The sequence below is a fragment of the Scatophagus argus genome, chromosome 16, assembly GCF_020382885.2.
Source record: "Scatophagus argus isolate fScaArg1 chromosome 16, fScaArg1.pri, whole genome shotgun sequence".
Lineage (NCBI taxonomy): Eukaryota > Metazoa > Chordata > Actinopteri > Scatophagidae > Scatophagus > Scatophagus argus.
The window spans coordinates 12,125,687-12,152,093 of record NC_058508.1 but is presented as its reverse complement, the minus strand read 5'-3'; the positions used below and the strand labels follow the sequence as shown (position 1 = coordinate 12,152,093).

Here is a 26,407-nt window from a genome sequence, read left to right as displayed (position 1 = left end):
AAGTCTTATTTTTCAGATGGTCACATATACTTAAAGACATTTCTGTGAGAAGTCAACTCACTGGCCCTAAACCCGTTTCTTGGCCTCCCAAACACCACTGACATTTTTAGATGTGGCTCCTGCAATCATTACAACATTAACAAGGACAATACATTCATGGATGTTTTCAGCAAAACTGCAGCAATAATATGTTGTTTACAATCTTGAATGCCTTATGAAATGCAGGTTGCAGGAAGGACTGGCTGAACAGAAATATGCCATCAGGACCTGTAACCCCAATTATCCGTTGACACAGCACTATCAGACCCGAACGTCTTCTCCAGCAAGGGACTTTTTTTGGATTCACATCCTGCAAGGCTACTTCCTTCTCAGGTCTTAACAAGGAAACTGACTTCTCCCCCACTCTAAAACTTCCCCTGCTGTGTATTATTTGTCAGGAGATTGAACGCCCATGATGTGACTCCTCTGGATTGTTGTTAAAACGTGTGTTTTCTAGATGGTTCTTCTACAGTAGTTTATGGGCAATACTGTGGTGATATTGTGATGTAACTAGCTAGTTCAACAGCATTCTGATGTTTCATTATGACAGCTTTGAAGTGCATGATTTCTAAGTGATTTTTCAGCATTTTTCAACATACGGTTTTTAGTGGATGAATAAAATATTTTAATAAGTATATAAAAGGTTTATCGTGTGACCACATTCACAACCAATATATAATTCTGAGTCAAAAGACGGGATTAAAGAAACATTTATTAAGGTAATAAATTGCATAACATTAATGTAGTGAGGAAATTGTTTAATGCTCAAACTAACTTTTAGAACAGGTTATAAACGGACAGGTAAAACCGCCAGCAGCGTGTGTGACGGGATGCTCTGACTCCAGCTCTGGTCCTGATGATGGACCAACTGCATTCAAGCGTTTGCCTGTGACCTTTAAAACGTCACTCATGATGAATAAGGGTCAGATCTTTAAGGTGGGCCGGGTCGGATAATAGCTTTGGTTGGTGTAAAATATATTTGTTTGTATTTTTAAGTTCAGCCACGCCCTGGTGTTCCTCCGTGTTCTCAATATAAAATCCAAAATACCCGGTTTGTGTACTAGAAAAAGCATTTGACATTCCGGAAGCAGTGGAATTTGGGGGATTGGTCTAAAAGCTGCTAAGTCAAGTTAGATATATACGACCAAGTAGTTATAGGAAGTAAGACAAGTTCGGCTTAAAAATTAAAGCGCCAACATGCCATTGATCAGCAGCGAGGGTTTATTTTGAAAGGCAAACCCGGAAGTGTTATTTTTGCAGTCGAAAGAGCAGCAGTCAAACGTGTGGTGTCACTGTCGGGAAAACACAGGGATACAAACAAGACTACAGCTCGTAACAACTGAGCTAAATCCGAGAGAAAGGCGGCGAAACGACACCGACACACGCTGCTCGGTCTCCGGCTGCCCGCTGAGATGGATGTCCGACATGGGCTGTAGACTTCTGCGGCGGGACTGAAGGTGAGCCGTTTGGCCCCGTTTCTCTCTGCATGCTGCTTTGCTATTCATTCATTTCTCCTCCTGGAACAGGTGTGTGCCAACAGACAAGAAGGACACATTTCTCCGGTACGAGCCAATACTGTCGCATTGTTGTCTTTTGGAGTAAAACAAACTTTAAAGTTGCCCGTACAACGTTGACACCGTGAGATGTAACTAGCTAAGGATTTCGGCCATGGTCTCGGCAGCCAAACTAAAATATTTATGTTGTATGTAAGATGGTACAGATGGAGTCCCGACACGGGTCACAAACAGGCGTAATATCTTACTACGGGCCTGTGTGTAAATAGTGCTGTGGTGGCAAAAGCCTTGTCCCATCCACCCGCTGCTCCTGTCAGGCGGATGCTGCCCTGTGAGAGTGTAATGATGGACTGATGGAGCCCCCGACATGATGGCACGCCTCTGTTACACAGGCTGCACTGCTACTGTACTGAGACATTTCCAAGACACCTTCAACCAGCTGTTTATTTTTTTTCTTTTTAACTTTGTTAGAGTTGACAAACTGTATGAGGCTCATACCAACAACTTTTCACCTAAATTCACAGTATACTCCTCCACTACTCCACACCTGTGCCTTACAGTGCAGCTCAATACAAGTTTTTGCTGTAAGTGCTACCTAAATTTTCCATTCATGATGGCATCTGTGACACATGTTAGAGAGGAGGTGCTCTAAGTCCATGGTGTTTGGTGTTTTTGTGTTGGGCTGCATTGCTGTGTAAGGTGCTTTATGACTTCTATCTGCTACGAAGGTAAAAAAAAGGTGGAGGAGTTGGATTTGCCTTGCCTAAGCAGGATACTTAAGGCTCATAAAAATATTTTAGAGTTTCAAAAAAATTGGCTGATATTTTTTTTTTTCTTTTCACATTGGCACATACCATAAGGGAACAGTTTGAAGAAGGCTCCCTTAGATTTTTGTTATAATTTGGTCTATGATATGTACTGAGTGTCTTTCATAGCTTAGAAGATGAGCTTGTCAGTGCTCTCCGGTAGATTTTTTTTATGTCATTTTGTTAATGTTTCTAAACTACCTGAAGCATTTCTTGTTGCCTATCAGCTGACATGCTCATATCAAGAAATCTGAAATGAACTAATAATATATCTGAAAAGAAGTGTGATTAGAAGTGTGAGTTGTGATTAAAGTTTAGTCACAAATTTAAGCACAATTTAATACTTTTTCTAAAACGCAGCACCAGCCAGTGGTTGCACGGGTTACGCGTATTTAATAGCATATTTTGATCATCCTGTTCACATAGTTGTATTTGAATTTTATGGCACGCAGCGTATTACTTTATGACATGAAGTGCAATTGCAATTGTAAGTGCAAGTACACTTGTCCTGAATGAGAAATGTGTTTTATATGCTTCAGTATATGCCTTCACATGGAGCAAAGCATTAAATGTGTGCACACACTTCCATCGAGTCACGCATTAAGTTTCCTTGTAACTTAGCCAGCCACAGGAACCTTGTTTTTCAGGGTTCTTTGTGGTTGGTTTCTATTCAGCTGCCCCAGGCAGACACATCAGTGTACAGCGCAGATGTAAAAAAAGGAGTGTTGGCTCCTCGATTGAGATGTCAGTTTGACAACTTAATTAATGTTGCCTAGAGGTGGGAAGTGGAAACCCTGAAAGTTTGCGGCTTCTATTCTTGCAGGTAAATTTCATTGTTGTAGGTTCCAAGCTCTTATTAAAAGTTCTGTCTTTGGCAGGCAATCTGTTAAAAAGTTTGTTTAAAAAAATGGGAACTGTTCTGCAGGTCACAGTGATACGAGACTGGGTTTAGGGATGTGAGTCATTTGATGAAATGGTGAAAGGTCAGAGAGGGGAGGCAGAGTGTGAGTACACTGAGGTGTTGACAGCATGAAAGACGAATGTCCTTCAACAGCCAGCCTGAACAAGCCCTATCAAACTGACCCGAGTGGCCCTATAATCACATACAGACCAAAATAACCCCTGGATAGTAGCTCTGCACCGAATAGGTCCTTGCTGCTGTGAGGCTACTGCAAACAGCTGTGTGTCACGTTTATGCTATACAGAGCAACTGTCTTGCAGAACTTTACATTCAGAGTATGTTACTGCATTAGTCTTATTTACAAGTCCAATGTAATTTGAAGCAGTTAGCATGTTAGCAAATAGCCCAGTGGCAGCTAACTTTCCGTTGTAGTCTAATGTTGTGGCCTGTGGACAGAGGACCAGTTACTTGGCAAACAAATACTTATCACATGTTTTATCCTTTTCAGAAAAAAAATAAAATAAGTTGCTTCAACCCCCTGACTCACTTATGATTATTGTGGAGATTAAATAATTACTTGACTGACAGAAATTTTACCAATAGTTATTTCAGTAGAATTTTGATTTGAATTAATAGGGTCAGTCTTTTTTTTTTTTTAATTTAAAGGTCAAACATTTACTGATTTAAGTTTCATGATCATTTTAAGTGTAATATCTTTTGGATTTTGGAATGATGGTTGGACAAAACAAAACTTGAAAATGCTTTCTTGGGTTCTAAGACATCACAAAGGACATTTTTCATGGTTTTTCTGACATTTGATAGACTAAAGGATAAAATAACTTAGTTGCAGCTCAAGATTACTGATAATCTGCAAGAAACAGTGGCCCCTTTTTTGCAAGATATACTGTGCAAATGGTAAAACTCTGGTCATGAAAGGATCCACATTTTCAAATGTAAGCAAAATTATGGCCTACAGTTAGTCTCTTCTCCGAGGTCATGCCTGTATGTCCTGCCAGCAGGCTTCCTGTCTGGGGCCTGGCATCAGGAAGTGGGGTGCCTGCTTAATCACACAGAGGTAAACATGCCCTCTGAGGAAAAAGGAGGGAACATTCCTCAGATGGAGTGAGGAGTGTGTGTCGGTGTTCAACCAACAAGAAAACATGGCTACACGCATGAAATGGGCCCATAAATGCAACCACCCTACATACAAAAGTGTTAAAGGAAATTCAGTAATTGAGATTTATGTGAGGTGTTTGAACAGCAGTAAAAAATAAAGTTTATCTTTGTCTTTGTGTTCCCTTTTCAAAGAAGAAAACCTCAGCAACATCAAACGAGTTGCTTTGCTTTTTGCCTGATTTGAAGTTTGTCTCATCACGCGAGTCCTTCTGCGTGAAGCAGACAAGTTAAACACCGGCGGTGTGATGTGCTGACCCCAGTTCAGTGCTGATGTTCACGACATCTGTTATGTACTGATAACTGCCTGGAATTTCACACGGATGGAGTAAAGTGTGTTTGCACATGTCTTTGTGTGTGTTGTTTGCTGAAGGCGCGACTCGTTTAGATACACACTAGTGCAGTTTCCACAGGTCCTGTGAATGTGTTTGTGTTAGTGGGTGCAGGTGACAACACAGAAAATGTGCCACAGGGAAATGCTGAACAAGTACAGAGGGGAGAGGAGGTTCTGCATAAAGGACACTGCAGTAAATACAGTCACACACGTGACAGACGAGGTGCAGTGTAGGTGAGGGTCTGTGCTATGTCACACTATATTTGCCTGCCATATTTCTCTTTTTTCCTTTAACACTCCCGTGCCATTCCTGTGATAGACCGCATTCCCTTCCTCTGCCTAAAACTCCCTTTTCTCCTCCCAAATATCCAGAGGATGGGCCCAGTGTCCCGGTGGCTGAGGAGATGTCTCTGGGTCGGCTCCTGCGGCGTGCCTCCTCCAAGGCCTCCGACCTCCTGACCTTTAACCCCGGGGCGGGGGGCACATCGTTGCGCTCGGGCCTGGATGGCGAGATCATCTTCTCCAAAAATAATGTTTGTGTGCACCCTGCAGAGCCCCTGCCCGGCCTGGCGGAGCACCACCCAGGTTAGGCGGGACTGAAAGTGTGTTTCCTGCTGAATATCTTTTCCCGTCAAGAACATGATCCCTCACTAACTTCCCATCCACTGGCTTTTATGATTTTAATACAGAATAACGGTTACACAGAACACATCCGTACAGAATCCTAAAAAAATGAGTCAAAAACATACGACATGTGTGGGCCACATGTTTTGCTGTCAGAGTCATTCAGGCTTTTACAGCATTCTCACATTTGCTACTGACTAACTGTGAGCATTCCTCTTTCTACTAAGACTGCTGTAACACAGTGAACTTATTTTACCAAGCTTGATTTTTTGGGGAAAATGTCTGATTTTGACCATGTGGTTTTAAAAATTACAGCAATAGTGGCCCCTTTATGTTATCTCACCCTGGTATGAATACTCTCGTTATTTCCTTAATTTCTCCATCTCTTATCTCCTGTGATCATCCATTTTTGTCTGTGTGTGAGCCTGTTGTAAAGTTGTTGCTCACCTTTCAGGTTTCCCTCTGCGTCATCATCTCTTTGTGTCTTTATCTTGTCTCAGGTTTCTTGTTTATCGTAGGGTTGCAGCTTCCTGCTACTACTAAGTCATTGTCGTTTCCTCTTCTGTTACATGGCTTTTCTCAGCAGAACTCTTCTTAACTGTTCCAAGCTTGATTTTGCCCCCTGCAGGCTACCTGTGCGTGCACACGGAGAAGGATGAGAGCCTGGGCACAACTCTGATTCTGACCTGGGTGCCCAACTCCCGCATCCAGAGGCAGGATGAGGAAGCGCTGCGGTACATTACACCGGAGAGCTCGCCCGTACGAAGGAACGCACGCCGCCGACCCCGAAAGTAGGAAAGCCATTTCTTAACATGTGTATCCTCAGAGTCTTTAAAATGTCGTGGATGCACAGAATCAGTTTGGAAACTATTTTCAAAAAGTTTTTACAATTGTTATCAATAATACATCTCTTAAATAACAGTCCTTATACCATATTGGAAAAGTCATGGCATCACAAACATGGTGACATTTCTGACAAATATGCAGCTCTCTATCATTACTATACATGACACTGATGGTGGTTTAAACCAAACGTCCTCTCCAGACCCCATCCGCGTCATCCAGCAGCCCAGGAGGACGATGAGGATGAGGAGAGGAACATTACCAGCAGCACCTCCACAGAGAGCCACAGCTTGGTGTTAGAGGCAGGAGCAGATCCCTCCTCGCAGCAGCAGCAGCAGCAGCAGCAGCCCTCAGCAGGGGAGGAGGGGGACGAGGGCTCCTGTGAGCTGTCGGATGAAGTGAGTCGGGACAGCACCATGGGTTCGGACTCGGACACGTTCTCCTCTCCCTTCTGCTTGTCACCTGTCAGTGAGGCCCTCTGTGAAAGCAGCGGTTCTGTCTTCTTGGACAGTGAAAGCAGGTCAGTGAGCGGGTTAAATGAGTTTTATTTGTGGTCGAAATTATTGTTTTTACACAGCGGAGTTAAGTTTATTCTTTGTTTTGTCATTCAGCCATGGGGAAAGGTACCCACCTTATTTATAACTCCTCCACTGCCCCACATATTAAGAAAAAGTGATGTCTCGGGCACCGTGGTTGCCAAATAGCTGAGGTATGAAGAATAAGATAATCCTTTATTGGTCCCCAGAGGGGAAATTTGACATAACTGCCATGCCACTGCATGTCGTACCCCTCCCTTTTCCCATTCATTTCATACCTGCTTCTATTCTGTCATCTTTTGAATAATGGCAATCCAAAAAAATTCCCTTTAAATAGAATTTGGATTTTTTTTTTTTTTTATTCTTTTAAAAAATGTTTCTATTGTGGGGGGTATCTTAATGAGGTTGTCTTTTCACTGGTTAATTAAACAAGGCAGTAAATTTGTTACTGTTGCTTAGCAAACATCCTGTCGGCAGTTGTTTGTTTGTGAGAGTCTTGCTTTTCCGTGGTTTTTTTTTTTCATATTATAATCATTATTTCATAATTTTATCTGTGAGTGATGCAACAACAATCCAGCCATCTGGTGTTGCTGTTCCTCGTTAAGTTGCTTCATGTTGTCTTGGAAATTCAGTGATGTACCACATTAGCTCTGGTGGAGCTCATTAAACATGCTGTCAGCTGTTCCAGTCCTGGACATCTTGACGGCTGCACCTTCTTGCCTTGTGCATAATGTGTATTTAATATCCTGCTGTCAGTATATCACTTTTGGGTCAAACTGCTTTGTGTGCTGCAGAATCTGTAACTGGGCTTTATGTATTATTGGGATTTTTTTGTATTTTATGTATAAGAGAAAAAGGATGTGATAATGAAAAAAACTACTAATGATCAGACATTCAAATGTGTAATTTTAAATTTATTTAGCAGCTCTACAGTTGATAAATAAATACGTTCGGTGAAAAACAATGGAATCAGTCTGCAAAATGCTCAGTGCGTGTAAGTTGATATGTAAACTCGTCGCCAAATATCCAGAGGGCATGTGAACTCTGTGCAAACATATACATTGTTTGTTGTACGGACTCCAGTGAAGCTATCTGATGTTACAAAGCAAATCAAAGACAGAGAGAGAGAGAGAGAGAGAGAGAGATATTTTTGGTTGTTTTTCACAAACACATTTAGGGATTATGGAAGAAATATATAAATCATCTGAGTGTGTTGTAAAATAAGATTGTGTGTGTTTGTTTTAGAGCGACACAAAAAATGTCTGCAGTTTTTATCTGAGAAACTTTGACTGACAAGCTGTAATTGCCTTTTGCAGCATGGTGACCCAGATGGTTCTTTGTTACAGTTTCAGTTACTATAACCTACCACAAGGTGGAGCCAAAAAGAAAAGAATTGATTGCGTGACGGATGGTTTGCACTCTGAGGCCGCATGGTGGCTTATTGCACTACCACTGAATGTCCCCTGGGAGTGACAGCAGGTAGATGACTTCAGCTTGTGGCAGGAAACGTTATCAAGTTCAAGATGGGTTCTTTTACAGAAAGCAGCTCTTAATCTAAATATTTTTTAATATCACAGATGGCCCAAAATAAGTCCCCAAATCCCAAAAACCCCAAAATCTCAGTGCTTCCAGAGACTGTTCTCTAATCAAGCGAGCCATCTGGACAGCGATTGTGTTGCTGTTAGGACCTCACGGCCGTTTGACTTTATGATTCCCTCCATGGTCGTTTCCTCACGCAGCTATTTGGCCTGACATGTTGCCCAGAATGTGTGAGCCTGTGTCAGAGTGTGTGTGTGTGTGTGTGAAGGAGAGAGAGAGAGGGAGTCAGTGTGTGTTTAACCACTCTCAGACCCCGGCTTGCTGTAAGTGCAGTCAGTATGTGACTTGGCAGCGCTCTCTCCTTCACAGCTTCTAACCTTTACTCCGTCCTTCTCGTCCTCCACTCCTCTGTGCTCCACTCGCTGTTAGCGCACTCATACTTATCACTTCTTTTGCCTGTTTTTCCCCCCTTCTCTCAGGGGCTCCTCTACCTCCCTATCCGTCCATTCCTTCCACTGTATTTTGCATCTTTTCTTCTTGCTCATTCTCTCTGTTTTTCTCCATATTGTTTCTCTCAGTGTTGCCCACCTCTCAAATATCTTGCACCCCCTTTCCCCTTCCCCTTCCCTTACTAAAGTCTGTGTGAAGCCCTTTGATTCCCAGTGCTCCCGGGGTTGTTGTGCTGGGCTGAATGTCAGCTCTCCGGATTAGAGCACTGAAGAGAGCAGAGCAGCAGCCAAAACCCTGGAACCCACTCAATCTCTCTTTCTCTCTCTCTTGCTTTAATTGACACTGTTAAGGGGCCAGGAACTGGAAACATGTCACTTGGAATCATTCAAAGAGAAAGAACCGCGTATGGGAGAGCGAGAGCGGATGAAAAGGGAGGGAGAAAGAGGAGAGTGGTGGGAGAGAAATCCGCAGCAATCTATGTCAGGCTTCTTAACAAGTTTCTTTCAAGTTTAACAGTAGTTTATGAAACCACGGTTCACTGTCACTGTGCCTTCTTGAGGCTTTGCTTTGAGAATTTTAACATGTGATTACATCTCTGATAAGTGGTTTCCAACGTTTAAACTTTAAACCAAAACAGTTTCCTCTTGCAGTTATCACTGGTAACTTTTCTTTGCTGTATTAAAGTAATTTTAGAGGCCTGAAGACGACAAACAAAATCATTAAAAACAACTTTATGTAGCAGAAATATGTTTTTTCTTTCTGATTTTCTATCCTGTTGTAGTGCCAAGTATTTATTGGACACCCCCCTCCCCCATTGGAACTTTTCATATTTCATTGTTTTACAATACTTTTTTGACACAGATCAAGAGAAAAAGACATTTAATGTCAATGGGAATGTAGGTGTCTCCAAAGTGATCTAAATGAACCTTGAATAGTACACACAGAAGTCATCACAGGTGCGGCCAGTTCACCTGTGTGAGTTTTACGGATTACCATCTCTAATTAATGTTAGATGAGTAAAGTGTAAAGTAAAGAGAGCAGTGAATATTCACTAATAATCTCAGATCCCTCACATTTTTCCTGTGATTCCAACTCTTTCCAGAAAAAATAAACCTGACTTTGAAATAATCTGAGATTATTAAAATACCACGTGATTAATAGATAAAACAAAATTATCTAACAATTGTTCTTTCTCGAAGCTGTTCTGACCACTTTTGCCCACAGAGCCCACACCACCCGCTTCACCGAAGCCCCTCCCTCATCTCTCTGACCCCCACCCCCCCTCCTCCTCCTCCTCCTGGGGATTAGCTGAAGGGCCTGGGAGTCCCTGGAGGCCTGTAGCACTTGGTCCTGGTTCTCAGGGTGAGCTGGCAGCACCTTCCCCCAGGGCAAAGACTCATGTATGTGGAGAGAGAGAGATGTTATGAAAGGCCTTGGGGCAGTTTGATCTCACCCTGGCCTGGTGGGACGTGGCAGTTGCAGCAGCCCGACTCCATCAAAACAGCTTGTTTACATAATGTACTGTCTGTACAGTTTATGGCCTGGCTGCAGCCTACAGTACATGAGCAGAATCAGGCCGTCGACTCTGACGGACACCGTTAATCAGTTGTTGATTTTTCCGCTTGGATGCTATAATGCCAAGAATCATGTGCTTTCGTGTCACATTTTCCATGGTTTTTGCACTTTTATTTCCATGTGGAAAAAATATGCAAAAGCTTTTTGTTTTTTTGCACATACTACTTTAAGCACGCAGGAAGAGTGAAGGAAATGTCTGCTGTAAATGGGCTCGTAGGCCTCGTTAACACCCGAAGCTTGACAGTCACAGGAATTATGAAAAAAAGCTAGTACAGTAGTCGTTTTTTTCTGATTGCTTAACTTCCTTACCAGAGCCCTCTGTGCCTCTCTCCTCCACTCTCCTTCTATTCCACGGTCTGGTTTGTGGCATGATACATGAGACAGAGAGCAGTAAATCACTAGATAGCAGAGGAAACTGTGCAGCTTGGATTGATCAGCCTTGTTATTTTCCCATCTGCTAACAGGGGAAATGATTAGCCAGACATGATTGATCCAGTGTGTAATAGATTAGAGTTGGCCTGCCTCCCTCATCTTTTCAAAGTGCCAGCATGCCACTTGTCCTCACCTGTAAATTTTTTTTTCTCTGGTTGAAAACGTGAGATGCTTTTAATTTCACATTCACTCAAAACGGTGGAAGAATCGATTGTAGCATTCTTTTTTATATATCAGAGATATAATAAATAAAATTTTCTGATTGAATGACTTCTGTTTTAAAATTCCTTTCTTTCTCCATTTGGTAATAAGCAGAGAGCAAATAGCTTTAGATTTAGATGTCTGCTTCTCAAATGTCAGCGGGTTTAACGCATTTCTGTGTTGTCTGTTTCTCAGCATTAGCATGTCTTGAGACGTGTTTAAGAGTGCATTATGGTCATTAGCTACGGCCCATTCACTGATTCAGTGTGTGTGTGCGTGTGTGTGTTTCTCTCTCTATACATATATGTGTAGTGTGTCTCCTCCTACAGCAGAGCAACTCTCGACTCAGGTTTCAGTGCCGGGAACAACATGCTGGCCATGGGGGGAATGACAGGGGAAATTGGATGGCAGACAGTGTGATTTGTGTGTGTACAGATTTCCTGATGTGTGTGTGTGTGTGTGTGTGTGTGTCCTCAGAAGCCTCCATGCATTCTTCCCATTCTCATCCTTTTTGCTGAAGCGTATTGAGACCCTGAACAACAGGGCAGAACTGAGCACAAGATAAGCCCACATGTCTGCACAGTTATCACTGGGCTAAACACCGCTGGCCACTGTGCACATGATGTTTTTATTATTAATGGTCCACATAGAAGAATGGATCCGTATCTAAATTTGAGGCACAAGAAAGGAAGGAAATTTTTCTGCAGAAAATCCATGAAGTCTCATTCCTTTTAATTTCTTGGAAAACATGACTCTGTTCACTTTAACACAATCAAGCTCCAAATTAATTTCTAATTCATAAGAATTTTTTTTTTTTTTCCTCAGGGAACTTTGTGAAGAGTCTATGACCCACTCTGCAAGCTCGGCCTCCAGCCTGGACAGCCACGCCCCGTCCGAGTGCGGCGGCCAGTCGCAGGGCGCGCGGTGGGAGGAGCAGCAGAAGGTGTTGGCTCTGGAGCAGCTGTGCGGTGTTTTCAGGGTGGACCTCGGTCACATGAGGTCGCTTAGACTCTTCTTCAGGTCAGCCAGGGGTCGTGAGGGGTGTGTTGAAAATGAGCAGTGGATATGACAAATCTTGGGTTGAGACATTCCTTTAAATTTCTTATCAGAGACAGGTGTTGTGAATCTCGATTTCCTGTCTTTCTCATTCTTCATGCTCATTCTTCACGTGCCTCATCATGCTGTTGCAGTGATGAGGCGTGCACCAGTGGCCAACTCGTGATAGCCAGCAGAGAGAGCCAGTATAAGATCCTCCACTTCCATCATGCTGGCCTGGACAAGTTGGCTGAGGTCTTCCAACAGTGGAAGTGCTGCAGGGAAACTCAGCTTAAAGACCAGGTTGGGAAACAGCCCAAAAATGGCATCTGGTTTTATTGAGACACAGAGGAATTTTTCAGCCTTTTTGATCTGAGTTTTCTAATCAGATTTTCACTCTTTCTATCAGGTGTCAGTTGAGAAATCCTGCATGCAGTTTTCCATCCAAAGGCCCACCCTGCCGTCAGCTGAGACCCACCCAGAGGAGAAGCTTTATCGGCGGCTGGATGTCACCACCTGGCTGCGTCACCTCAACCAGAATGGGCAGGTGGAGGAGGAGTACAAGCTACGTAAGGTATGTCGCATGCATGGTTTTACAGAATCACTTTTTGCAAAACCACTAAGTCTGTACATCAGTCTCTCCTGCTGCTGTCCATGCAGGTACAGGCTCTTGCATTTTCATTCTGAATCACACACGCTGAAAGTCATTTCAAAAGTCATCCCCACCGTGTATAACTTTCAGTTTTAATCAGCGCCCTCAATCTTTAAATGAGTGAGTTGGTCTTGGCCAGTGTCTCCCTGTGAGTCATTTGAGTTGTCCGGGTTTGACTCAGTTCAAGGATTGCCATTTTACTGAAATGACTCAGTGGCAGTTAAGCTGTGACCAAGACATTTCCTCAACAAACACACAAGTATGGGAACAGAGGAGCACTGTTTTTGCTGGACATGCACGGTATACAGTGTTTGTTTTTTTTAAGGGTTTTGGTTTTGCAGCATTTTGCAACGCTCAGGAAATAACACATCTGCTGTAGCTCACTAAGGGGATAGTTGACTGTAGGCTTTGTCATCTGCACCACTGTCAGTGCGTGTCTTATTTACATACAGTTTGCTGTGATCCTTCACTGTGGTGCCCCCGTTTACCCTTTGTGCTCACTGTGTTTGTTCACCCTCCACCAGGCCATCTTCTTTGGTGGTATTGACCCATCCATCCGTGGTGAGGTGTGGCCCTTCCTGCTGCACTACTACAGCTATGACTCGACCTCTCAGGAGAGGGAGGCCTGGAGGCTGCAAAAACGCACCCACTATCATGACATCCAGCAGAGGAGGTGGGGAAGAGGAACAAAGAAATGTGTTTGTCATATAGAAATATGAGGATTACCGTACACATGAGAGCAAATCAGATAATTAATAAAAACAAGTCGCATAGACGCAGCAGTATTCTTGACACCGGGAAACGACAGATAAACTGCCACATGTCTTCAGTATCGGCTGCCAAACGCTCAGTCAGTCAAAGATTAAACCATATGTGAGTGTGGCTTCTCATCACAGGCGCTGAGCAATCAATAGGCACAATCGGGTAAGTGTGAAGGGGAGGCGCTGGGTGTGAAATAAAAAGTCTCTGGAGAAAAAACATGTCAGTGCTTATCAGATAATACTCTCTCGTCAGAAGGGAAAAAAAAGATGCGCACACACACACACACACACACACACACACACATCCCTGAGCCTACTTGTCTTCAGCCCCCAACTAAAAGGTTGAGTGTGCACATATTTTCACACGTTGTGCAGCTCTGTCTATAATGAATACGATAATTGGACAGGTTTCATCCGTATGTAACATTTTGAGTAGGCTACATCAGAAGGTCTTATCGAAGTCAGGTAATTAGAGCCCTTGTTCTGACTCTGATGCGGATTCCTTTAAAGACCATTTGACTAGAGGAGCCTCCAGGGCCACTAGTTAATCATTAGGAGCGAGGATACATGTCTGTGGTTTTGTTCCTCGTTTCCTAACCATGTGTCCTTCCCTTAGCTCGGATAGCTAAGCAGCTGTGAGCGGAAGCAGTGCAGCTGTAACGAGTAAACAGACGTTTGACTAACCAAAGTCTGGATTACTTTAGACATACGTCAACAGGAAAAGGGCGAACGTTTAAGATATCTCCATAGAATAAAAATGCTTCAAAATCACTGAATGGCAGCCTTTAGATGAGATCAGCTTTGTTTGTTTTTTTTTTCTTTGGTTGAATGTTTTTATTGATTGTCATGTTTTTCACTAATGAATAAGAACACAAAAATATCTGGTTGTGTAAGTTAGTTTCTCGGTAATGCGTGGTACCTCACATACGTAATAAAAGAAAAGGTCATCTCTGGCAGGCTTGAAGAGGAAGTGCTTATATTTCATTTTGGTTTACCAGTAACTCAAAGATTTGTGGAAGTAAAGAGGAAGTTCACTTCTGCCTGTCAGTAACATTCTCTTTGTTCATAAATGCATCTTCACTATTTTTTTTAGACCAGCCCACCAGCTAATGATTATTTTCAAATATTGAAATAATTAATGCAGTTGTCTTGTGTTGCTAGAACTAACAGTTCAAGATCCAGATGTATTCAATCCACAGTGATATAAAACAGATGAAAAGCAGCAAATTCTCACATTTGAGAAGCTGAAACTGGAGCACTTTTGGAGATTTTGGGGGAAAAAAGCTTCAAAATGATTCATCGATTATGAAAATAATTGCTGATTAATTTTCTGTTGATTGACTTATCTACTTGACTATATCTCATTTCTGCTTTGTACTGTCGAGCTAGAAAGCAATACATCTGACACATGCTTAGTGTTTCATGTGAACGATCTGGTGTTTGTCACTTAGTTTTGCATATTGTATCACTGTTTGTCCCTCGTGCTGCTTTGTGTGTATTTTCCTGTCAAGATCTACGTAATTTAAAGGCCCATCCATGGTCAGACATTGCAAACTATCTCAGTCTGTAAATGCTGTGATGTGTTGCATTGGTCCATGCTATGTAAGTGCCACTTTAAGAACAAACCTAAGATAAAATGAATAAAAACATACTATTAGTCCAGAGCTGTGGTACGATATTCCTCAGCTATATTGTGACTTAACCACACCAGCCTCATAACCAGAAAGTGATGAAAACATGTGCTGAACTCCTGAGTAGGATCCTCAAGAGAGAGAGAGAGAGAGAAAGGTAGCTCTGCAGGGTCCAACGACACAAACACTCGCCGCTGAAACTAAACAGTTGCATGGCGTTGCATCAGGTGTGCACTCATTATTCCTGGTGGGGCCGCATGGAAAACAAACAGTGTTAATTAAATCCCCTCTGCTTGTTAGGACTTGAGTACATTAGTGCCATACACAGAGTACATTGCTAATATAGTCCCTAACATTTAAAGGGATACATGGGGGTTTTATGGTTGTGGTATTATCCTCAGTGGAGTGCTTACTGGTGAAATACCCCTTCAGTCCACTGCTTGCCCTCCCCCACATTTTTTAGCTCATTTGCAGCTAACCATTAGTGTTTTACACCAGAGTAACATTTGAAGTAAAGATTATTTGATACTTAGCTTTATTTTTTTTTAATCCTAATTACCTTTATTTCCATAGAGATTGTGCAGTAAAAAACTTTTCTAACACAACAAAGCAGGATTTTGTTTCTTTATTTTACACATATCTAACCCTTCTGTTTGTGCCTGGTGTTTGTGCATGTTTTCAGACTGTCCATGAGTCCGGAGGAGCACAGTGAGTTCTGGAGGAAGGTCCAGTTCACTGTGGATAAAGACGTGGTGAGAACAGACCGCAGCAACCACTTCTTCAGAGGAGAGAATAACCCCAATGTGGAGATCATGAGGTCAGACCTCTTCTTCATTCCCCCCCCCTTTTCCTCTTTTTATTTCACATCTTCGATCTCTATCGCTGTCTCCTTCTGTCACCTTCTCTCCAGGCCGTCCTCATCATTTCCATTCCTCAGCCTGACGCTCAGACGCACCTATTCATTTCATATTCTGAACCCTGAGGGAGCCGCAAATGAGTTTCATGCTTTATTGACTCTGACTAAGCCGTCTGAGTACTTTTGATGCATACTCAGAGCTAATGGCTTTCTAAACGAGGAGCAAGAGGATTTAAATAGCATATTAGTTTAGTGACTCTCATCGAGGCTCCTGGTATTTGTGTAGGTATTAAGTCTCTTGCTGCGTCTGGGGCAGGATGATAGCACCGCTGCACATGTCCACATGCAGAGCTCTTATCTCATCCTTCCTTGGATATCTCACCTGTGTTGTACTGACATGTCACAGATAACTTTCTCTGCCATCTTTTTCTCATCGTTACATTTATTTTTTTCTACACAGGACAACTATCTGCCTCCCCCTCTCAGCTTTTTCCAAATTACACCCATTTTTTGCAGGTTAAAATGTTACAAATGTAATAACAAAGACGTTTTGGTTTTCCCCTTGTTTATACAATCCTTATTTATGCATGAGGCTGCCAGTGAAGTTTACTTCATGCTTGTATCCATATACAAAAAAGGGGGTTGTGGGGGGGCTAGAAAAATCATTAATTAGCTCCTTGGTTACCAAAGGGGTTGTCATGTTTTTCTGGGCATTACCAGCAGTGTTGAAACACATGTTGGATCATTCAGAGTGTTTGGGTGGGACTGTGCACTTCAGTGGTTTGGCCAGGCTACAGGGTAGTGAAGGTTTCTGTTAGAAAATCCAAACATAGAAAAAGCTAAAATTGAAATGTTTATGAAACTTTATTATGAATTTGTTGAAGACATGTTTCTGTTCTCTGCTGAGATGTCATAACAGCAGTAAGATATTCGTGGCTGTTCTCGCCCCAGGCGGATTCTCCTCAACTATGCAGTGTTTAATCCAGACATGGGCTACTGCCAGGGCATGTCTGACCTGGTCGCCCCCTTGCTCACTGAGATCCAGGATGAAAGCGACACCTTCTGGTGCTTCGTCGGCCTCATGGAGAACACCATTTTCATCAGCTCACCGCGTGATGAGGACATGGAGAGGCAGCTGGTAGGATGTTTTTGTGTGCGTCTTTGAATAAGGCAGTTTAGGCTGGTTTTGGTGGAATTACGCTTCTGGAGAGAATAACATAAAGGTTCCGGTATACTCCATCAGAAGTGCTTGTGGGATGGTCAAATAGCCTTGGAAAACCCTGTGCCTCCGCACCTTACTTTTGACAGATTAAACTGAGCTGTGTTTTTAATCTTTACACAGCTGTTTCTGTAACTTTTCACGTGTACAACCAAGTGCAAGGCTATGAATGCCTTCCCGGAGAGAAAATGTCTACTTTTGCCCACATAATAAATAATAACACGTCTCCTCCCTCTCTGTGTCGGTTGAACAACTATAAACGCATTTGTCCTCCTGCATGGTTGGACAGCACGTCAGACAAGTTAATCCTTTTCAAACAAAAACCAAATCCTTAATTGTCATTGCGAAGCTGCGCATGGTCACATACACTTCCCCAGTCTCAACATTGAATAGCATGAAAAGCAAGGTGATAGGCGGATCCAACATCCTGTCGAGAAGTTTTCTCTGTTTTTTCTCTCGGTGTACGTTTGGCGCAGACGTACCACTACAAGTGGTTGTCTGGCAGCGCATAAGAAAATAAATGAGTCTACAAGGCACTTAATAGCTTGTCGTTTTCCTGTCCATTTGAATTAATACATCCAAATTCTTTCACTCGTGTTTAAGAGCTGTTACACTGTCACTGAGAGGAAGATTTATTTCAGATTCATGAAGTCCTCTGCGTTTTCTCTGCATTGTGGTTTCCTAAACAAGTGTAAAAGAAACACCAGATCCAGGGTCAGATGACACCCATGTTCATTCGCTTATGTGCAGCCTAGTGAAGCATAATTCCATCCACAATACCAAAATACCACTGGAAAATGTTGCGTTTGTCAGACGGTGTTTATCCTCTCTGAAACATCCAGATGTACTTGCGGGAGCTGCTGCGTCTCATGCTGCCCCGCTTCCACCAGCACCTGACCAGGCTCGGGGAGGATGGCCTCCAGCTGCTGTTCTGCCACCGCTGGATCCTGCTCTGCTTCAAACGAGAGTTCCCCGACACAGAGGCTCTGCGCATGTGGGAGGCCTGCTGGGCTCACTACCAGGTCAGGGCAAAGTTCGAACTGCTCCTTTGCGTGCACAAGTTTGTGAGGCTAACTTTGCATAAAACGAGCGCACAAGGACCCTCGACTGGATTTGATTTCACTTCAGAAATGCACGGTTAACATCGTCTGCTATGAAGGGAGTCCGTGTTATTCCTTTAAATCCTGTCACCGCAGACTAAAGTAATCCTTCTAAATTCACTTAAACGTGTCATATTACTTCCTGGGTTTCCTGGTTTAATTCTGCATCTCATTAAGTTCCACATTTTGATTTAGTTCATTTTAATTAATACATTTTAAGACTTCCTTTATAAGTGTATATTGAAAACTGCAGTACTGTACAGACGATATATGCAGTGCAGTAAACTGTAGTAGTATCTGAAGGATGGAAGCTGAAGCAGGTGAACTGCAGGCAGTTTTTGTATCAATTCTCTCTCTGCCTTGTATCAGGGTAAACTTGTATCTGTGTCGTGCTCGCTGCCACGACACAGAGCTTAACACCTCCTCGCACTGAGGCAGTGTCAAATATCAGCGTTTCTGCTCCGTGCCATCTGTTCAGACTCCCTGCTGGATGTTCTGATCGTCAGCTACAGGTGCTGATGGAGGAGATAGCAGAGTGAAACCTCGGTTTAGACAGTTGAATGTCACATGCCAGATGGACCAAAGAAGTCAGAATTTCTGATTGGTATCTGATTTTTCTGTGAAGAAGAAGGCATTTCTCTCCATAAGTTTTATTTGAAAAACAAAACGAAACGTTCAGTCATTGGGCAACTGGAAATACAAAACTCATGTACAGTAAAAAAAAAAAAAAAAACAGGAAATAAGACAAAACAAACAAACAAACAAAAAATTAAAAAAAACAAAATGAAGAAAAAGTAGCACGTCTTTAAGTACATTAAGAGACAATAAGAGTTGTTTTTCACTTAAATAGTTCCCAATATAAGTGTTGAGATTCCTTTCTTTGTGACGAGTGTGAGATTTAAGACACAGATCAATTTCAATTAGACAACAGTTAAATGATGGATCCCACTGCAGATAATCAGCTTTATGGATGTGGAATATTTCTAATTCTATAAAAAGATTAACAATAAAATGCAAGTTTTTATCATTACATTCAAATTAGGTAAAGACATTTTCCTTGTCAACAGTGATTACTTGTGAAGTTTTAGCGACCATAAAATTATCAAAATTCTTCCAGAATGTTGCACATAATGATCATTAAAAAGGTCAAAAAGGCATTAAACTTTCTTGTCCTGTGAACAAGAAGTGCATGTGTCATCAACGTATTTTCATCAACATGTTTTCCAGCGTATTTCTCTAATTTTGTTTGAAATGCAAAATTTCAAAGGAGCAAGTCACACTCTGTTGCACTTAATATCAGCAAAATGAGAGTTCCAAAGAAACTTACCTGACGGGTTATTTTCATTTACTTTTAATTTAGAAAGCATTTCCTTATGTGTATCATTTATATAAAGAGTGCATAGAAATGTAGATACCTCATGTTGTTGTTTTTTTTTAACCTTTTAATTAATTCTAACATACCATTAGGTGTAGATTTGAAAACCAAATTGTGTTCTTTAAATGTAATTGATAGATTTATGTGGCAAAAAGTCATGAGAATAACAGTCTCCATGCCAACAGAGCTTGTTGATAAAACTAGGGCAGTTTTAATGGTAGTTTTTCAGTGTTATAATTATATGTCAGCAACATTTTTTTAACATTTCACCTTAAAGGTGTAACTCAAGTCCATGAAGTCCATCTGTTCAAGACCACCTTCATTTTCAGTTCCAGCGTGCTCTGCTTTCTTCCATACAAAGTTAGTAACCAGCTTATTTATGTTTTTACAAGCAGACAAATCCCTTCTGCTTTAGTTAGAAAAGTCCTTCCAAAGATTGTATTCAATAATGTTTCAGTCATCTTTATTTTAGGAGAGAAATTGAGTTGTTGACATTCCATGAAGTCCAGTCCAAGTTACAGATACAGAGACCAAAGTATTTTTTCTTAACAGATATTTTGAATAGAGTTTGATCCTCGGTCTGATACAAATATAAAATTCACATCTAAACTTGTAAAGTTTTAGACCAGATGCAGCTGAAAATTGGTCAATTAAGGATATTGCATGTTCAATCTGATGTTTGTCCGTGAGGAGGAGAGCTTTATCGTCAGCTAGATGGATCAGTCTAATTCCCTTACTAAAAATAGACAAGCCTTTAATAACAGGGTTGTGTAAAACATGCCATGAAAGTAATTCAGCTACCAGTAAAAACAAAAAGGGTGAAATGGGACAGCCCTGGCGAACTGATCTCGGTACGAGAAATCTTTTTGTGGTATATGGATATAATATGATACAGCTGTCCGTATTTTTATAAAACATTTCAGTTGCGGATATGAAGTTGTGTAAAAAAGCCAAAGGTTTGTCAAGAGAGCCAAAAAGAGTGCTTTGAATAGAAAATAGTGCTCCACAGTATCAAATGCTTTATAAAAATCAAGACATAATAGCAGAGCATCAGTATTAATGTGGTCAGAATAGTCTACCCGGTCTACCAGAACAAATCTTATATTATAGCTAATGTCAGTTAGTCATAAAGCCTGTTTGTTTTTCATTTGTGATCTTGTGGAGACCTCCTTTTTTAGCAACAGTTTCAGGCAGGATTTTATTATCAATATTTAGAAGTATAATAGATCTCCAATTTTCTATTAGATAATGATCTTGTTTTCAGGCTTGGGGATAAGACATATTGAGCCTTGCTTCATACTTGTGTACATTTGTTTCTTGTTAGTGCATTCTTTATATAGTTCAAATAGTGTTTCAATAATATCCCAGAAATGTAAATAGAACTCGACTGTAAGTCCATCTGAGCCTGGGGATTTCCCTTTTCTTATTGAGCTAATAGTTTCTGAGATTTCAAGTTTAGCAATGGGGTATCCGCATTCCAATTCAAAATGTTCAGAACTAAACAGTGTGGATTCTTTAATTGACTCAGTAAATATATCGCATTCATTTATCTGAATATTGACTAATATATATTAGAGCATTAGAGTTTCTTCTCTGTGCACAGAGTCCAGTTTTACTCATCCAAGGTTAAGATTTTCCTTTTCCCATTCTGTATCGAAATAAGCCCATAATTCACTGTCTATCTTTAACATGAAATTCTCAAATACTTTTAGAATTTGCGCTTTCCTTGAACTGCACTTCAGTGTAATATTTGCATTTTGTACTTATCTGTTCTTTGTCTCTCCTTGGTCTGTGGAGACCTCCAAATTGTTGCCTTCAGCAAAGTCGCGGCTAAATACAGAAATCCTGGTGTTGTTACATTTTTGAATCAAAAAACCCGATAATTTGCAGATATTCCTGCATTCGTCTTACAGTATTGGCCTCCACACTAATGCTCTTTCCCTCTCTTCTCTTCACAGACGGACTACTTTCACCTCTTCCTGTGCGTGGCCATCATTGTTCTCTATGGGGAGGATGTGACAGAACAGCAGCTCGCCACTGACCAGATGTTGCTCCACTTCAGCAATCTCTCCATGCATATGAATGGAGAGCTGGTGCTGCGCAAGGTATCTACGTTTTCTGGCCTTTAATGATTGCGATTACGTGGCTCCATTTGGTTACTCCATATCTATGTACACCCAAAGTACATGATAATCAGTGGTTTATGAGCAAAAGCTTTTGCGTTGCTCTGAATCCAGAGTAGTGCTGTGTTTGCATCAAGCGGTTCTGCCCAGTGCTGCAGCAAAGCAGCTCTGATATACTGTAACCTGCCCACAGAGGCCTTGAGGTGCTAAATGAGATGCTGTCGTGCCACGCAGAGGATTTATGATCTGCATCCCTGCTACTGAGTCTGTGCCTGCATCCTCATGTTTATGGATGCTGTGTTAGTACTGCTGCAACCACGGGCGCTGAGTTCATGTTAGCATGCGGCTGGCGTAACTCCTTTTGTTGTTTGCCTGAGATTTTGCATCCAAAGCAGGCACGCTGGGTTTTTCGCTTTAAGTAACACCCCACAACGCTGACCTTGTTTTGTTATATTTTAGCTGGGAGTTCGGGGTATTGATTGATTTTAATGATTTAATCCGCTGTGTCTGATACGTGCAACATATTTTAGTTCACCTTGCCAACTTTTCGTCCTGCTCTTCCAGGCCCGCAGCCTCCTCTACCAGTTCCGTCTCCTACCCAGAATCCCATGCAGTCTGCATGACCTCTGTAAACTGTGTGGCCCCGGGATGTGGGACAGCCGCTACATCCCCACTGTGGAGTGTTCTGGTGAACATCCAGACTCGCAGAGCTGCCCCTATGGAGGCACCTCCACCCCCCAGCCCTCCTCTCCCTCCCCGTCATCCACGCCCTCGCCTTCACCAAACTCCACCACCACGCCTCCACCGGTGGGCAAGAAAGGCTCCAAAACCCGGGATATTTTCACCTTCCGGAAACAGTCCTGAGGTGGAGGCGATGGGGAGCTTTGCTGGTCTTGGCTCATGTTAGTACAGCAAATGTTTGGATCCATCTGCTGGATTCCTGAGCTATTTGCTGCACCCTCTCTCCACAGCCCCTGCTTCTAGTTTCACTGTTTTTTTCACTTGATCCTTTCATGTATTGCGATGTGGAACACTGCCTTACCAGAATGTTATTTACAACATTCGGCATCACATGAATCTGCCATGAGGACGGTTTCATTGCCGGACGGGCCTGAAGACAATAGGCTGCTTTAGTCTTGGAGCAGAACGGACAATTACCAGGCACTCTGGAGCTACTTCAGGTTCAAGTCGACCGCTGGCTTGGCATACTTCCATGGGCTTTGTGGGCAGGGGTCACCTCAGGGTCTGAGGCAACCACTCTGAGTTCATGCAGACTCTGACCAAGGGTCAAATGAAACTGGAGTTTCATTCACAGGACTTGAACTTGAACTTGAACTTGAACTTGAAAAAAAATGTTCCTGTGTTCTCACAATGGAATATTTGTGTGAGTATCAAATAACATGTGCATATCTCAAGTCTGACATTTTTAAAAAAATGAAATCCAATCCCTCTGCTTTAACAAAGAAGGGTTAACCTACAGATAGGATTATAGCGAATTGCTGGTACTTACCAATTTTTGTTCAATTTCATTTTCAAACAAGTGAATGTTGGCGTTTATATTAGCAAAGTTGCAAATATTTAGCAATATTATATCCTTGCATGTGCGATTCTTGACATTATAGAGGGCACGACATGTTTGTTGGAAAACACTTGAGCCCAAAACAGAAGTGAGAATGTGTTTACATGACAAACACATCATGACAGGGCTCCTCATATTTCCTCATCAGAATGTGTTAAAGGAATATTCTCATAGTTTGTGTTTCTCGACATTCACAAGGAAGCTAGCCGCTTCCTTCTGCTGAAGTCAGACACAGACGTTTTATCTGCAGCTGAATCATTTACACATGACCGTCATAAGTTTAGTTTCCTGTCCGAGGATAACGGATGAATATGACAGCGCTGTCTTCCAAAGAAAGCACAGATCATGTTTAATCCTGCCAGAAAAAGTGCTGGCTTTGTGTTTTACTTTTTTGTCTTTTGTGTTGAATCATGTTTAGACACGGTCGTGAAAAATCATCAGCACAGTGTTACTGTTTTGTTTTGTTTTTTTCTATCTACTTACACTTTAAAGTGAATGACAAACACACTATCAACACTAAGAATCAGTCCACATGAATGTATCTCTTTTTTGAGGGGTTGTTTTTTTCTTTCTTCTCACTCAGCAACGACAGTGCAGTTCTTTTCTGTGTATGCGTGGCCGTGTGTATAAACTGGAGTGACCTCTAAGCATCTGGTAATGAGTCGGAGAACAGCCGTAGAAGGTCTCTCTAATTATAGCAGTCATCATGGGGGAGAACCTGGGAGAGAGAAGAAGAAAGAAAAGCTTGTTGTTGGAACACACAAAAAATGTGAAATATGAAGAGAAAGGGGACGATTTAGGCTTCATACAGGGATAAAGAGAGATCTCGCCTTTGTGATTTACAAGTCCCAGATGTAAAGATGGTCGCTCCACTCAGAGGCTTTTCCCCGAGAGCGTTTGAGTGACACTCCTGGGGGATGAAAACATCTTCAAATTGCTGCTAAAAAGTAACATTAAGACCTTCAATCAGCCCCTCCTCCCCCTCATGTGGTCTCTCGCTCTCTCACTCAGCAAGCAGTCTCTGCAAATGACATTCATAACTGCTCCTTCTCCCTCTTAGTTATCATGTGCAGCTGCTTGGTGGAAATGCCCGCAGAGTTTTGAAGATTGGGAGGCTGCACCGAAATGAGCAAAGTCTAGAGGTGCATGATGGGGAAGAAATCAAACTCTGCGTGTGTGTGTGTGTGCGTGCGTGCACATCTATGAACTCATGAATTTTATTAAAATCCTCATTGAAATCACCTTGTCTGCACATACACTGTAACTCACAAGCCTACTTAATGACTACTCCTATTCAAAGGGGTTTTGATCAGTCGTCACTGAATGTAATGCTCCATGATATGCTGATGTATTACTGTACACATCCCAGAAAAAAAGAGCCTATTCTTGGTATTAATAAAAACACAGTCATACTTTCAAGAACCATCTCGAGAAAATGTTTTGCTGAGCACAAAATGTACCAAGCAGACAATTTACAAATGTATTTTTGACAATAACTGACTTGTGATCTGATACCAGGTAAAAGCACAATGCTGGAATTTACAAAACCACCACCTTCTCATCATTAAACGCTACTCAAGAAATAGCAGAAAGTCTGTGTATTGTTTTATAAATTATTAGTGAGCACAAATATCAGGATTAATATAGAAATAGGTTTTATCATAAAAAAATATGAAATTAAAATGAAATGCATTAATATTAAAAGAAAAAATATCGCTGTTACTCAGTATACTTTGATAGATTTTAAAGAGAATGATGACCAAAATATGCCGAAGCAAAGCTAAATGGATTTATTTATGACATCAAAACTTTTTTGGTTGCCAATAATAAAATAATCTTACTTGGCTCTTCCCTGCTTTGCAGTTATAAAATCTATACTGTCAGCATTGTTTTTCTTCAGTTAGCAAAGGTTTTTGAAGACACTGCAAGCATCCATTAGATAGCTCAAATATTGGGGCGGGCGATTTCTCTATAATTCACACAATATGGTGCACCTGTAGGATTTGTCTCATGCTGGTATCATGTGAGACTTTGAAGATGTAACTTCCATGGGGTGAAATTTCCCTTTAAATGTAGGCAACAATAACAACAACAACAAGCCTCTGAAACTTCCTAAAACTGTGCATTTGCTTTTCTGGCAGCCTTTGCGTCAATAATAACCAACTGAAGTCCAGATACAGAAAACCACGGCTGTGGTGAGAAGACATAACTAGGTTGCCCAGAAAGAGAGAAAAAACAAAACTTTAAAACGAACTGGTCCTTTGTTTAGTACAAGTAGAATAAAAGGTCTGTTACCATGCACAGGCCCAACAAATACAAGGATACCTATAGCTCAAATAATGCATAATATTTCTTTTCCTGAACAGCTCTTTTATAGATTCCCTCCTGCAGGGCATTGTGATTAATCTCAAAAACTGCTGCTAACCTGCTGCTAAAAGGCAGTGGTGGGCTGTCAGGGCCAGCAAGGCCTTCTCTGCTGGCCTAAACATTATCAAAAGCACAAACCTACATTTACAACCTAAATTCTAGTATTTGTGCCATGAAATTGTATTAAGTTATTCCCAAAAGTTTGTTCTCTTCATTTCATAGCATGTCTCTCGGCTCTCCAGTACGTATATGTGGATGTTCGATTTCTGTCCAATCAGATTTCCTCCTCTATGTGTTGCCATGTCAGTCTAATCTGTCCAGGGCCTTCAGAATCAGTAGTGCTGGCCCATGCAATTTAGACTATATCAGCCATTAACTGTTTCATTAACCAATCAGATTTCATAATCCTTGCAGCACTCTTCCGTCCTCTGATTGGTTGGTCAGAGCAAAAAGTCACAGCCAAGTGTGACTAGCAGTTCTGAACTGCTCCGGATGATGTACGTGGCACAGTTGCGGTTGTAGTGTAGACGTATGGTGTTGTCTTAACTGTGTTCCTTGTTGTGTTAATAATGGTAATGCCACGCTTTGTCATATTGCGTAGTATCGATGTTTTTTTATAATTGCGACGTGACAGTGGTTGTATTAAGAGGTGGACTAAGTCAGGTATGTCCCCACTGAAGGCCCAGGTACTTTTGCGTCGCTGTCGTCAGTTTTCTGTCTGCAGCTGCAGTTACCTTAGCTG

The 26,407-nt window shown here is 41.8% G+C and overlaps 1 protein-coding gene across 4 annotated transcripts; it reads left to right on the top strand.

Moving 5' to 3' along the window:
• The first annotated feature begins 1,283 nt into the window (after positions 1-1,283).
• On the top strand, positions 1,284-24,717 carry tbc1d16 (TBC1 domain family, member 16). 4 transcript variants are annotated; one of them, XM_046415903.1, is made up of 14 exons: positions 1,284-1,496; positions 4,871-5,001; positions 5,140-5,352; positions 6,020-6,182; positions 6,437-6,754; positions 11,793-11,987; positions 12,158-12,305; positions 12,412-12,576; positions 13,179-13,327; positions 15,729-15,863; positions 16,854-17,040; positions 17,964-18,143; positions 21,555-21,701; positions 22,284-24,717. In XM_046415903.1, the coding sequence occupies exons 3-14, from the start codon at positions 5,172-5,174 to the stop codon at positions 22,581-22,583; spliced, it is 2,268 nt and encodes a 755-aa protein (XP_046271859.1). In that variant the 5' UTR covers positions 1,284-1,496; positions 4,871-5,001; positions 5,140-5,171; the 3' UTR covers positions 22,584-24,717. The 4 variants fall into 4 exon arrangements, with proteins under 4 accessions (XP_046271859.1, XP_046271860.1, XP_046271861.1 ...); XM_046415904.1 differs by lacking the exon at positions 4,871-5,001 and adding an exon at positions 1,566-1,601; XM_046415905.1 differs by lacking the exon at positions 4,871-5,001 and having other exon boundaries at positions 24,359-24,717.
• Positions 24,718-26,407: the final 1,690 nt, after the last annotated feature.